This window comes from Colletotrichum acutatum (assembly GCF_030867785.1).
Source record: "Colletotrichum acutatum strain CBS 112980 chromosome Unknown BDZ83scaffold_48, whole genome shotgun sequence".
In the NCBI taxonomy this organism is placed as follows: domain Eukaryota; kingdom Fungi; phylum Ascomycota; class Sordariomycetes; order Glomerellales; family Glomerellaceae; genus Colletotrichum; species Colletotrichum acutatum.
Window position 1 is genome coordinate 242,148 of NW_026849042.1, and position 13,004 is coordinate 255,151.

The 13,004-nt window shown below is 51.6% G+C and overlaps 6 protein-coding genes across 6 annotated transcripts; 1 reads left to right on the forward strand and 5 right to left on the reverse strand.

Annotated features, from left to right (window-relative positions):
- Nucleotides 1–235: 235 nt before the first annotated feature.
- On the reverse strand, nucleotides 236–760 carry BDZ83DRAFT_577842 (endoribonuclease L-PSP; the record flags this gene model as incomplete). Its single annotated transcript, XM_060505062.1, has 2 exons — nucleotides 236–331; nucleotides 440–760. The coding sequence occupies 2 exons, from the start codon at nucleotides 758–760 to the stop codon at nucleotides 236–238; spliced, it is 417 nt and encodes a 138-aa protein (XP_060364840.1).
- An 836-nt stretch (nucleotides 761–1,596) lies between these two features.
- BDZ83DRAFT_621909 (uncharacterized protein) lies at nucleotides 1,597–2,204 on the reverse strand. The gene is made up of 2 exons (XM_060508296.1): nucleotides 1,930–2,204; nucleotides 1,597–1,845 (listed from the first exon to the last, which is right to left on the reverse strand). The coding sequence occupies exons 1-2, from the start codon at nucleotides 2,051–2,053 to the stop codon at nucleotides 1,763–1,765; spliced, it is 207 nt and encodes a 68-aa protein (XP_060364841.1). The 5' UTR covers nucleotides 2,054–2,204; the 3' UTR covers nucleotides 1,597–1,762.
- A 1,664-nt stretch (nucleotides 2,205–3,868) lies between these two features.
- On the reverse strand, nucleotides 3,869–5,998 carry BDZ83DRAFT_752362 (pfs domain-containing protein; the record flags this gene model as incomplete). Its single annotated transcript, XM_060514189.1, has 2 exons — nucleotides 3,869–4,851; nucleotides 4,906–5,998. 2 exons carry the CDS (start codon nucleotides 5,996–5,998, stop codon nucleotides 3,869–3,871), a joined length of 2,076 nt encoding a protein of 691 aa, XP_060364842.1.
- A 128-nt stretch (nucleotides 5,999–6,126) lies between these two features.
- Nucleotides 6,127–8,146, reverse strand: BDZ83DRAFT_327851 (uncharacterized protein). The gene is made up of 4 exons (XM_060502400.1): nucleotides 7,898–8,146; nucleotides 7,755–7,845; nucleotides 7,542–7,705; nucleotides 6,127–7,493 (listed from the first exon to the last, which is right to left on the reverse strand). The coding sequence occupies exons 1-4, from the start codon at nucleotides 8,004–8,006 to the stop codon at nucleotides 6,439–6,441; spliced, it is 1,419 nt and encodes a 472-aa protein (XP_060364843.1). The 5' UTR covers nucleotides 8,007–8,146; the 3' UTR covers nucleotides 6,127–6,438.
- A 951-nt stretch (nucleotides 8,147–9,097) lies between these two features.
- On the forward strand, nucleotides 9,098–11,029 carry BDZ83DRAFT_752364 (ferric reductase like transmembrane component; the record flags this gene model as incomplete). Its single annotated transcript, XM_060514190.1, has 2 exons — nucleotides 9,098–9,479; nucleotides 9,651–11,029. The coding sequence occupies 2 exons, from the start codon at nucleotides 9,098–9,100 to the stop codon at nucleotides 11,027–11,029; spliced, it is 1,761 nt and encodes a 586-aa protein (XP_060364844.1).
- A 339-nt stretch (nucleotides 11,030–11,368) lies between these two features.
- BDZ83DRAFT_752365 (VanZ like family protein) lies at nucleotides 11,369–12,165 on the reverse strand (the record flags this gene model as incomplete). The annotated part of the gene is made up of 2 exons (XM_060514191.1): nucleotides 11,369–11,991; nucleotides 12,141–12,165. 2 exons carry the CDS (start codon nucleotides 12,163–12,165, stop codon nucleotides 11,369–11,371), a joined length of 648 nt encoding a protein of 215 aa, XP_060364845.1.
- Nucleotides 12,166–13,004: the final 839 nt, after the last annotated feature.

A 13,004-nucleotide genomic window follows, 5' to 3' on the forward strand; every position in this document is an offset into this window, starting at 1 on the left:
AAGATATGACGTGGAAGGGGCTGATTTATTTGTTACCCGGCGTTACGGGCATGCGGTCCACTGGGCTGCTCAATAGGGCGGGAAAACTGTGCTTCCTTATAGATCTGCAAAAGCCATGCCCAGTAGGGCGGGTTGCTGTAACCCAGGCGTTCACTATTACATAAATACAGTAGTTTAAAATAGGTTTGTCTCTTCAAACCTGAAACACAGCTTTAAAGTCCAAAATGCGAGGAATCTACAGCTTCTGAGTGGGCTTGTTCAGGAAAGCCGTGCACTCAATTTCGACATCGGTGCCCAGCGGTAGCTGGTATACTGCAACACACGTGCGGGCCTTTTGATCTGAGGTATCAGCACGCATTCTCTCATTTCCTTTATCGTCATGACCTGCCAGGAACGACGAGCAAAGTCATTTCTAGACATGAATGAGAGATAAACTTACAGGCTTGGGATCAAACGTGAAGAACTCATCATACGCCTCATTCATGGTGGCGAAGTCGGCCATCTTTGTAATGTAGACGTTGACCTTGACGACGTTGCGGAGGGAGCTTCCGGACGCCTCGAGGACGGCGGTCAGGTTCTTGAGGGCCTGGCGGGTGCGGTCTTTGACTGTGCCCTCGGCCTGGACCATGCCTGGCTTGTCGGGGAGGATGCCGATGTTGCCGGAGCAGTAGACCATGCCGTTGTATTTTACGGCTTGGGAGAATTGGGGGAGGGGTGCTGGGGCGGCGGTTGTGAGTACTTTTTCGATTTGGTCGGACATTTTGGTTGGTGTTGGTGGTTATGTTGATATGAGTTGGTCTGGGTCGAGGTGGTATATTGGCGAATGGATGATTTTGGAGTTTGTTAGTATTCGGATATAACGACGGGAAGTGATGGGGAGAGATTGGTGTGAGCTGAAATAATCGGTGTAAATTGAATTGAAGTACGTAAGGTAGTCGCGGATGATAAATCCAACGACGGTGAGATTACACCGGCGCGGGGTCGGAGGTGGAAAGTGGGTCTTCTTCACCGGCGGATGGTGGGGTTTTGATAGCGGGCATGTACAGAAAGGGCGCGCAGGAAAGGGCGTGGACGATGGAGACTGGGCGTGGACTTTTGCATGCATGGATTATTCAGTGGATGAGGCTCTTTTTGACTTTTGGGGAATTTTGCCGAGAGGTTAATCGACCTTACTCGGGACCTGGGGGTATCTTGTATCTGTATTGAACCAGAACAAGTTGCTTGCATCATGCATTGGGGTTGGATTAGTCTTGGGAAACTTTGTTTCGCCTTGTTTTCGTTGGTGAAGCCATCGTTTGCATTTTACGATTTAGATTGTACTTGACAGAATGCTGTCGTCCTGAAGCTATCGATCATCTCACACAGACACTTGCTGATTACAGAGTCATAAGATGCGAGCATACCTTATCCTGAGCTCGAGTCTGCCGATAGAAAGCGCCTGGCCCACTTTGGCGGGGTTGACGGAGGACTTCGCCGCGGGACGGTGATGGCGGGGTAATTTTGGCCGGCCGAAGCCGGCGCCCCCCCTCCGGGGATCTAGACGTCGGTCTTGCGACGTCTCTTAAGCACTTAGATGATAACCATGCACAGTTCCCAGAGATTTCTAAAAGCTACCTGATTTGGAATTCCTCTCCCAACGCCTTGTATGCTAACGATAATGAAGTAAACACTGCATTCTTAACCCAAAGACACAAGAAACACCACCATCAGAACCTGAAGGAAATCCAAAGTCGCGTCGGACATCATACAAACATGTCAAAACTCATGAAGCGACATGTTTTCGCTCCAATGCGTCCCTTAGAAGTTCTGCAATATCCTCATGCCCCCGCCGAATAGCCGTGTCAAGTGAGGCTTCACCGTCTGGGCCTGGTTCTGTGGGATCAGCACCTCCTTCAAGAAGGCTCCGAACTGTGGCTAATACGGACTCAGGAAGCCATCCTGAGTTTTCAAGGGAGATGGCCGTAGACAAGGGTGTGTTTCCTGCGAAGTCCCTCGCGTTGGGGTCGGTCCCATGTCGAAGCAGAAAGTCGACGAACTTATGATTCCAAATCATAACGGCACGTATAAGAGGGGTTCGTCCCTTATTGTCCCGTCCATCGATTTCAAGGCCTTTCGAAATGGCTTTTTCCACATCTTCAAGATAATCAGAAGCTGGATCGCCTTTCTGACATGCCGTATGAAGAAAATTTCGGCCACGGTCATCTTGATGATTAGGATCCAATCCTATACCCAAAAGTTTGCTGAGCAGGGTACCAGCGCGGGGGTCAACAGCGAATAGAAGGGTTTATTTATGTCCATTAAAGAGAGCCTCGTACTCGAAATTCCTGTTGTCGACCTCCTGCTGTATGCCTGCATTATGATTTTCGCCGACTTTGTCTCTGTTGTGCTTGAGCAGAAGATCTACGCAACGTTCTGAGTCCGCTGACATAGCGAGGAATAGCGGTGTGTTTCCATCTACGTTCTTTGCTTGAACTTCCACGCCCTTTTCAATCAGAAGTTCTGCGATAACCGAGAAACCTTTTTCGCAGGCAAGGTGGAGAGGCCGTCGACCTCGGGCGTCTTGGACTTCTAGATCACACCCTCTGCGAATCAGCAGCTGGATAAGTGCTTCGTCATCAGCATGAAAAGCGTAATGAATCGGAAAAGATGCAGTTTTCGATAGTATTTTTTGGTTGATATTTGCACCGTTGTCGAGAAGGAACGCAGCGGAGGCTTTCTGCTTGCACCGGATGGCACTGAACAGAAGCGTTGTTGCGCACTTGGGATCAATGCTGATCCCAGCCTCTAGCAGAAGTTGAGCAGGGCGCAAATACCCGCTTTCTATCGCTTTGTCAAGAACTGCAACTGCATCTTTGTATTCAGAGACAAGTGGCGCTGACTGTGAAATTGAACTATGCCCGCCGCTGTATCGTAATGCTAATCGTTTTTCTAATCGTTTTCGAAGAATAAGCGTAAAGAGTGCGACTTGTCTCTTTTCGAAGGCTCGAAACAGGGGACTGTAAGAGGCCTTATCTGGTATAAGGTCAGCTCGCGCGCCTCTGCTAAACAGCATTTCGGCGATGTCAGTTTGCCCTCTTTCCGCGGCAAAGTACAGGGGAGTGCGTCCTTGTTTATCCGTGCAATTTATGCTCGCGGGGCGAATCCAAATTCTAAAAGATTCTAGCAATAGCCTAGCTATTCCATCATGGCCCTCCTTGAGGGCCGCAAGAAGTGGATAGCCATGACGGCCCCCGCTTACATCGGCGTTCCCGTAGAGGCGAAGCCATTCCTTGACCAATTCTGCTAGGCCTCTCTCTGCAACAATGTACAGCAAGTTCGCAGAATCGGGATTTTGTCTTCTAGATTTGTGTTGTTCAAAGAGATTGCTTCTTTGTATCCATTGATCCCAGTATTTGAACGGAAAGGTTTGAATAAAGTGAGTCTGTGAAATCGATTTTGCAGCGGCATTTGAATGATAGAGTACATGGTTGGTTGCGTACTCTAGAAATGGAAAACCACGTTCGACTGCGACTTTGAAAGGAATACTTTTCTTCTTGTAGAGCCGCAAGAGAAATTCGTCCTCTGGTAAGTATTCGGATATGTCGACTCGACTCGAGTATTCATGACAGCAGTCCCGCAGCTTATTGTGGCTTTGAGCTTCGAAGTCAGCGCCCGTATTCGGCCAGAGATGACGGATCCCATTGTCCTTCAATAAGAAGTCGCGTACGGATTCGTGGATAAACTGGACGGTCTTGTCACAGGAATTTGTTGTCTCAGCCAGTCCCTTCGATGAACTGAGAATCAGGCGATCCATAGCATCAATTTGAATCCTACTGGGGTCCCATTCCTCCAAGGCACCAGGCTCCAAACCGGAGGTCATCGCAAAGTATTACTCCTCTCTCTTCAGGGGTCGTTTACTGTAAAGCAACCACTGGATGCAGAGAAGCAAATCATCCTTGTTCTCTTGGTCTCTGGTCAAGATGTCCTTAAAAAGGGCACCTAGTTCCGACGGGATCTCTCTCAGGCGGCCTCGCACTGCAAACAAGCGACGCCTCAGGTACTCTTTGTTCAGAATATCGACGACCAGTACGACCCACATGAAGACGCCAGAAGCTTTTCGTAGGATTTCAGCGATGATCTCATCACTCTGAGGTCCAGTGCCGGCCTTGAGCTTGGTGCATACGTACTTTGCAAGATCATTCCCATGTCCAACTTGGTCTTCCAGAATGAGCTTTTGGCCGTATTGAACATCAATGTAAGGATAATGTCTGCTAGAAAGGAAGGCATAGAACCGGAGGTCGTTTTGAACCGCATATTGTCCCAAGTCTTCGAAGACCTCGACTAGTTCTCGAACCTCAGCCGCTTCACACTCATCAAGGGCGTCAATGAAACAAGTCAAGGGTCGTTGTCTGAGATTCTGTATAGCTCTGCGAAAAAGAACTTGAGTCGTTTCTAGATCCCATGCGGTGATGCCTTGTTGGTCCGACGGTGAAATGACGGTGGTATCGAGCAAGACTTGTAGATCGGGGAGTGCCCGCAAGAGCTGATGCAGTAGTGATCGATACATTCCCAGCGTTGTTTTCTCCAGACTTTCGCCCCTTGCATTGAAAAAGAAGGAAATGGTCCGCCCTGATGCGCGGTCGAGAGCGAATTTCATAATCGTTGACTTCCCAGCCCCGGGCTTTCCCTTCATCCAGAGAAAACCGTGATGCTGTTTGTACTTCTTGGTATCCTTCCAGGCGGTGTATTCAGGATGATTGAGGAGCCATTCGCAAGTTCTGGCATGATTCGCTTTGATGTTGGCGTGCCGCTTGCCAATTTGATCGAACTTGAGTGAGTCTAGAAGCTCCCCACGCTTTGTCCGGGATGTATCTACAACTAACGTGTAAGCAATCATCGACAATGTGAAGGAAGTCACCAGCTTACCAGAATCTCGTATTTCTACTTGCGTGTGTATGGCGAAGTTTTCTTGGACTGGCGTGAGAAGAAGAAGCTCCCTTGCGTACGCTGCCGCCGTAGCAGCGGCATATCTCTGCCATCGCTTTTGTTTATGAGAATCCGCATAATCGCAAATGCCTCGAATGACGAGGCACGGGAAGTTGTCCATTAGTCCTGCAGCCTCCATTTCAAAGCAAACAAGTCCATGGTCTTTTGCAAGTTGGTCTCTTCTTTTGGCGTCTTTCATGAGCAGATTTGCGGAGCCAATGATTCCATAATGGATACTAGGATCATTTGTCGCTCGTGGGTCGCGTAGTATCAGCTTAGATCTATCGCAATTGTCGCAGTTCTCTCCAGAGTGTTCGTAAGATGATTCAAAAAGTAAATCTTCATCTACGAATTGATGCGTGTACTCGACCATGAGAGTATTGCGTTGCTTCATATCGTCCAAGATTGACGGAATCTGACTCGGCTGAGTTTCGTGCTTAGCCCTCAACGCGGATACAGCCGCAAGAACAAATGTTGGAGGTTTGTTCAGACTTCCGATACCTTCAAACCGACCGTTATTTATGGCCTTCCCAAAGTCGTACTGCACAACACCCGGAGAGTCTCTTGTCGGGTTGCTGACCACGACATCGCCCAGCCGTATGTCGACTGTCCCAGGTACACCGCCTCCTATTCCAACCATCAAGCCAATGCGAATCGAGGGGAAACTCGAATGCATGTTGTTCGCTACCACCGCCGCTTTGACTGTGCCGTACTCTCCCGATGGCAAGCATGCAATGACGATGTTGTGCAGGCCGATGCTGCCGAACACGTATACATTGCTGTCATCCTCTTTTTGAGCGTGCGGTTCATGTCTGAAATCGAGCATGGCGATGGCTGCAGCCATCTCTAGATGAAGAGCAGAAACCCAGCCCACGTCGTACGCATCACGCGGCAGCTTGGGGAGCACCTGATCCGCATTGATAGGCGCTTGAGCCACTGGGCCTACTGTAGTTGGGCGTTTTGCAGGTCTACCATCACCGTCGTCTTCGTTACTGCTGGCGGGTCGTGGCCGTTTCCTATGATTCGGTGCCATTTTGTAGATGGTAAGTATGGCCACTAAACATTCCGATGAGGGCGAAGAACGGTTTCGAGGAAATTTGGTTCGTGTTGTCTGCTGTTAGCTGTCGCAAGAGCCGATGTCGCAAGGGAATAGTTTCGTAATTGACTAGTAGGACGACGGCGATGTGACTAAGATCGCAGTGGAGGTTGTTGCAGAAAAGTTCACCCTTCGTAGGAAGTGGCCGGAAGGGTGAAGTACATATATGAAGGGCAACCAAGATCGGGAAAGTAATACCTTTCATATACCTAAGACAAAGCCAGCCATCGGAACGACTGCCATGAGTTAACCTGGAATATTGTGGTAATCTGATAAATGAAACCTTTGCTCTAACGCTCTGTCTTGCAAAATTTTGAGAGCATGATTGACCGATATCAAAGACACCAGGTCTTGACTCTACCTGTGTCTGTTCCAGACTACAAGACAGTGTGCTGCTGTCGCCTAATACTTCTTTGATGCTCAATCCCGTAGTCCCTAATGGCTTTGCCATTCCCAAACTCGATATCTTCTCGTGTGTTCGATCTTTGGGAATCCATCAATCGAAGTAACTCGCACCCACCTGAAGGGCCCAGACGATGTCGGTAATACCACAGAAGAGCCGTTACGAGTGTTATCGGAACTGCTACAATCCAGTATACCCAGAACTTGCTCGAGACATTCCACGAGTCTGCTCCCGAGTCGTAGTCAAAAAATGAGGTGCTGAAGACGGCTGAAACGAAAGTTGACGGTAGGAAGAGTAGTGTGAGAAAAGCCACGGTTTTCATGGCCTCGCTGTCTCTCTGCGTCGCGCGACCGATGGCTACAGAAATCCGGGCGTCGGACTGGGCAACCATGTTATATGCGAGCGAGATCTCGTTGAAATGTCGAGCCTTATTGGAAGCTGAGCGCTCTTGAAGGCTGGTAATCATCTCTTCAAAGAACTGCAACCGCTGATGCGTGTAATTCCAAGCCCGTTTCCATGCGGTGGTAGACCTGGACTGGTCGTCAGGGCCAACCTTATGTGTCTCGTGCTGCAGTAAAATCTTCCTAGCAGCCTTGACGGCCAAATCCAATGTCTCTGAAACGTGTATAGCATGTCGTGCGGTTTCGTGCAAATGACGAAAGTCGGGTACAGTCTTTGATGTGGCCGAGTCGGAGCCGTGGATTATGTCCCTTTGCTTCTCTGTGGTCCTGACTGTAACACGAACAGCCCATACAGCGGCATCTTGCAGAGTGACGACCTTCTCCAAGATTCCGATATATATCCAGTAGGGGTCGAGGAAGTAGTCCGCGTTTGGTACGGCGTAAATGGGGTCGGATTCATCTTCCGGGACCCTCTTCATACAATTCGCCGCTGGTTGAACGGCGTCGAAGACGACGAGGACTGTTTGACGAGTCTTCGCCACCCAGTGCGTAATCACATTGGTCTTTGACCATTCATATCCTGTATATCCTTCGTTCGTGAGCTTCACTGGGAATCGCGCCCATGTAGCTATTCTCCCGTCAGTCAGCGTCCTTGGCCCTAATCATCACAACTCACTCAGTCCTGCAGTATTTCCGTCCTCATCAATCTTTGTCTCGCATCCAAAGTAGCCGTTGGAATCTCTGCAATACCGTTTCCACCAGAGGTCTGGGATTAGGAAGGCCTTAGCAAACTTCTCGCGGCATGCTGAACATTCGCGTATTTTCTGTGCAAAAGCATTGCTATCCGCTTATCAGCATCGAGTCGTCACCGAAGCTATACTAAGCTTACACGATGCAAACATCGAAGTCTTCCCTGTCTGCAAAAAAGGATGCTGATTTCTTCTCACTGGCCGTCGTAGCCGATCTCCATTTTCGATCACCTATTTCCTGTTAATGTAGCTCCTGGTTCAATGGGATTCTCTCTAACCGGACCTTTCTTCCAGTATAACACCTCTGGTTGCGGGCAAGATTCACAGCACATTTGGTCCATGTTGATTGATCGCATGGCAGTTGGAAAAAAGTAGCTTATCAAGTACAGCATGGAATACTAGCCCTCTTATAAGACTAGATCGAAGGACTCGGCTGTGAAGATTGCTCAAGAATCGTTGCGTTGTACAGCAGGCTCTGAACGGGAGCCGCAAACCCCGCTCTAAGCGCCGATGCAGGCTGCATGACAGGGCCTCTCAATACCCTGAGTTAACCAACCAGCCATTTGAGGCAGATCTGCTACTGCAGGCAGGCGTGATTTCGGAGTCTGTCCCAGAGGATTTTCCATCATATGAGCTATGCGAGCTGTGTAATATGATACCGAAATTCACGGCTCAGCCACCAGCCTTGCCGTCGCCGAGTGGAATGACCGGAGGAAGCCTGGGGCTAAACATTGCGGCCCGAATGCTGCGGTTCTTTGGTCCGTCCGTTGAGGATGTAACAGCAGCATACCTTGCGGTGACATGCAGAGAAAAGAAAACAAAGAGCAAAGCTAAGAAGCAGTCGGCAACGATTTCAATGCCTTCTTTGTGGATCGAAGTGAAAGCGAAGTGAAAGAGCGACGATGCTGGAGCCAGTGGAATGGAAGGGTCTTTCGGCAGGGTCCTTCCCGCCCGCCCACGAACAGCCGGGATGTTCGCTGAAATGTCTCCAATGCCTGCATGGCGAAGGGGAGCACTTGCCTCCACCAGAGACGGGAACATTTGGGGGAAAGATCAGGGGTCACCTCCTTAGATTCCTCCTTCTGACCAATCAAGATGTGGCTTACCAAGCAATCCATCGCCGCTGGTCGATACACCTATTGGAAAACGAGCCTAAGCCAACCTAAAACCGCCTCGACTGCGAGGTGAGACTTTGGACGAAGATGCCAGCTGGAAGGTGTTCGTTCTGCCGTGTGTAGTCGGTTGCCCAGGCACGCTTCTCGATATATGACAAGTGACGGGAACCTTCGCCAATTCCCACTGCAACTCCATCTTGTCTTCATTTGTGTAATTACCCGCTCGGTCCGAGCTTGCGGACTATCACAACCTTCTTCTTTCTGTCTTGCCTTTCGTATTTCTCATGTGGCACTGAGCTCCATTGAGCTTCCTTCTTGTCCAACTCTACCTCGCCATTATCCGCGTCACCCGTGAAAGATCGACCGCTATGAGTTGGCCCTACCGCTTCGTCGACCTGTCCAAGGAAGAGGTCCAGATCCGGAGACAGACCCTGGATCGCTATGGCAGCTATGCTCAGTACTCGGCACTGACGCCAATCATCATTGCTTTGCTGTTTCGGCTCGGGGCGTATCTCAGTCAACGCTGGCAGTCCGGAGCTTCCTACTCTGCTGTCCCGGGCTCTCCTGAGCTGAAGACAAGGAGACAGAGCTGGAGCCACAGCTGGGAGGCCACAATCAAGAAGTGGAAGTGGTGGCTGGCGGACGATGTCTACTTCATGGGGCAGCATTGGGGCCAAAAGGACCAATGGGTTTTTGGCTTGGCCTGGGCGTCATGGCTGCTGGTTCTCAGCGTGTTGGAGACGGGCGATGGTAAGTTGTGAATCCCCTCAATTGGATGTCAAACGTGATGGAACTCCAACCCCGACCCTGGAACCAACACCTAAGAGACTCCAGTGAGCCTCGAAAAAATTATGACTCCATGCTCAAAAAATTTGCCATTCAGATTGAGCAAAGTCAAGACATATTTCTGACTAGCTGTAGATTACCTCCATCTCACCAAACGCTTTGGCATCATCGCAGTCTCCCAGATCCCCTTCCAGTACCTGCTGGCATTGAAGAGCTTCAGCCCCATCGCCAAGGCTTTCCGCACATCTCACGAGGAGCTGAACAAATGGCACCGCGTTCTCTCTCGTGTGACGCTATCCCTTCTTGTCCTCCACGCCGTATTCTACCTGAACTTCTTCGTGGCCAAAGGCATCGTTCAGAAGCGCCTTTTTGCACCAGTTGTCTTCGCCGGTGTCGTTGCGTTTGCAACCATGAACATGATGACTTCAACAGCGGCTGCCACCGTTCGAAGGTACTCGTACCGCGTCTTCTTCATCACTCATCTCATCGGCGCTTTTGCAATTCCAGTCCTGGTCTTCTTCCACGCCAAGTCGGCTCGCCTGTTTATGGTCAAGGCTATCATCGTCTTCCTCATTGACCTCACCGTCCGTCGTCTCCGCACTGTAATGGCTCTCTCAAAGGTTGAGACCATCCCTGGCACGAACCTGATCAAGATCTCGGCTTCGATTCCTCAGCACAAGATCAATGCTTTCCACACGCGCCCAGGCTCCCACATCTACCTCAGCGTCCCCGCTGCAGCACGACCTGGAGCTGGCCCAACATCCCCTGATGCAATGCTCTTTGAATTTCTCTTCAACCCCTTCACTGTTGCATCCGTCGACGAGGACAACGGCAGCCTTACTCTGGTAGCTCGGCAACTTGATGGCCCGCTCACACGACATCTCGGCCGTTTTGCAAACGCGGGCACCGGCATCGAAGACGGCAAGGTACCGCTTTGCATCGAGGGCCCGTACGGTGCCGCATCCCTTCACTTTGACAAACTCACCGGCTCCTCAGTCGACCGCTTCCTGTTGGTTGCCGGCGGCGTGGGCGCAACCTTTACCGTACCAATTTACCACGCCATCCTCCAAGACAACTCCAGCGCCAAGGTCGAATTCGTCTGGTCCATCCGCGGCGCCAGCGACACAGCCTGGGCTACGGCCGCCGAGAAGTCCATTTCCAAGAGCATCATCGACGACCCCAACGTCCGCGTCTTCCTCACAGGCGATGCCCTCGACTCGGACTCTACTGGTCCCATGGCCGGGCTTCCCTCCGAGACGAACGCCGAGGGCGAGATGGAGATGAGCTCGCTGCAACGTGACCGGAGGCGGAACCGCCTCACGAGCGAGGGCAGCCGCAAGCGTCCGGATTTGCGCAAGATTGTCGACGACTTCTTCAGGCAGGGGGCCGAGGAGAGGGTCGCGGTGCTTGTGTGCGGGCCGGCGGAGATGGGACGGGAGGTGCGGGAGTATGTCGGCGCGTGGGTCATGAGGGGCCGGGACGTGGTGTGGCACAATGAAGCCTTTGGTTGGTGAGGGCCCGTACAGGTGTAGCTTTGAATATTTTGAGTCGATAGAAAGATACGGCTGAGGCTACTTGGTTGGCGTTTCTGTCTTGGTAATTTGTTGGTCTATTCTAGAAATCATAGCCACTGCTCCGAATTCTTCGTCTCCCCCCCTGCCATATGTTAGTGTTCTGGTCTCTTCGATCCCAGAGTGAGATTTGTACAGTATGATGAGGGAAAAGAATGTCATTTTATCTATTACGAAACACGCTGCTAGGATGAAAGGCCTCCCTAAACGCCAAAAATCGTAACTCAATGCTCATCCGTCATATCGCACACGTTTCCTTGGCTTCCTCCTTGCTAAAGGGCTTTAATCAGCCCGCTTCTTGGAATCGCCAATATCTCCCGTATCCATATCCTTGCTCTTGACTCCGCCGATATCACCATCACCATCTTCCTCTTCCCAGTCGTCCACCTGGTTCTCATCCCAGTTATCGACTTCTTCCTCAAGAGACCTGCCCCCATTGCTAGCACCAACACCAACACCAGCACCCCCATCCCTCGCACCACTAGCCTCCACAACACCAGTCTCATGTCCCTCGCCAAGCTCCACATCCTCCTCGTCCTCCCCGGGGACAGCCTGGTACGTCTTGGTGCGGCGCTTGCGCTCGAGCATGCGCTTGTGGTACCACGAGCACAGGCCGATGCCCGCGAGCGAGCCGACGACGTTGGCGACGATGTCGTAGAAGTCGAACTCGCGGCCGTTGGGGAGGAAGCCCTGGAGGAACTCGGAGCCGACGCCGAGGATGAAGGTGCAGACTGTGAGGGTGAGGTTGAGGGTGCGGCGGCGGTTGGTGTCGAGGATCCAGTAGAAGACGATGGTGAGGAGGAAGAAGGTTGTGAAGTGGAGGACCTTGTCGTTTACGTATTGACCGAGTTGGAGGGTGGTGAGGCCTGCGTAGCCTGCGACGAGGAGGAGGGCGAAGAAGACGCCTGGAGGGAGAGGGTTATTAGTATGGAGTTTGGATGGGTTGGGCGCCTGGAGCTGAACTGGAGCTAAAGCTGAAGCTTCAACTCGGCTCTGCAAGGAATCGATGGAGATCCAGAACCATGGTTGACCACAGTCGAGACTCTTGACGTACCTGCAAAGGGCAAACGTATCCGCATTTTGAAGAGACCTGCAGCAGCTCCTGCAGATGGTGGTGTGATTGGTAGCTTGCGATGGGTAGCTAAGGTAGCTAAGCTTTTGGAGTGTCTCGAAGAATTATGGGCGGCTCGAGGGATGGAGGTGTGCAAGGACGTTCAGCTACAGGCTGGCAGACGAGAGATGTCGAGGGTCGTGTTGTGCGTTTGCTTCTCAAAGATGAAAGGGAAACTGGCCAGGGTTGTTCGTAATGGGGTCGTCACAGACGAGGGTGAGGTGTCCAGCTGGCCGGAGCTCCCAAGCGACTGGATCGGGGCGAGCGAGGGAGAGCTTTTGTTTTTTCCTGCTGCGGGAACGCGAAATGGAGTTCAGCCCACTGACGGAAGAAGATGTACAGCAGTGGTGGCGCCCCCCAACCCCAGGCTTTACTGCGTAAGGTACGGGACCTTCTTCGAGGACAGGGGTAGGCCCCCGAGGATTTTGGAGCAGATGGAGGGGGCCCGGTTTGGTCGGGTTCAGGTGGCCCGGGCGGAAGATGCCGTGGGCCGCAGTTAGGTACTGTCGCGATATGGATGTCTGGGGGTGCCAGACGCGATGCGCGCCCGTGGATGCGGATGAGGTCACTGGGGGTGGGTGGTGGGAATTGAGGTGCGCGGGATGATGTGTACAGGGAGTGAATTGAGATGCCTGGTGGTGTTGCGGAGAGTCGCAAAAGACTTTCTGACATTTTCAAACATCTGGAAACCACATAAGCATCACCACTTTGTTCGGCATTGAAGTACTTCCAAGTTCCTCCTCCCCCTAAAGCAAACTCTCTGTGTTGTGTTGCTAGTCTGTCCTGCTGTGTGTGCTTTGGTGCCTG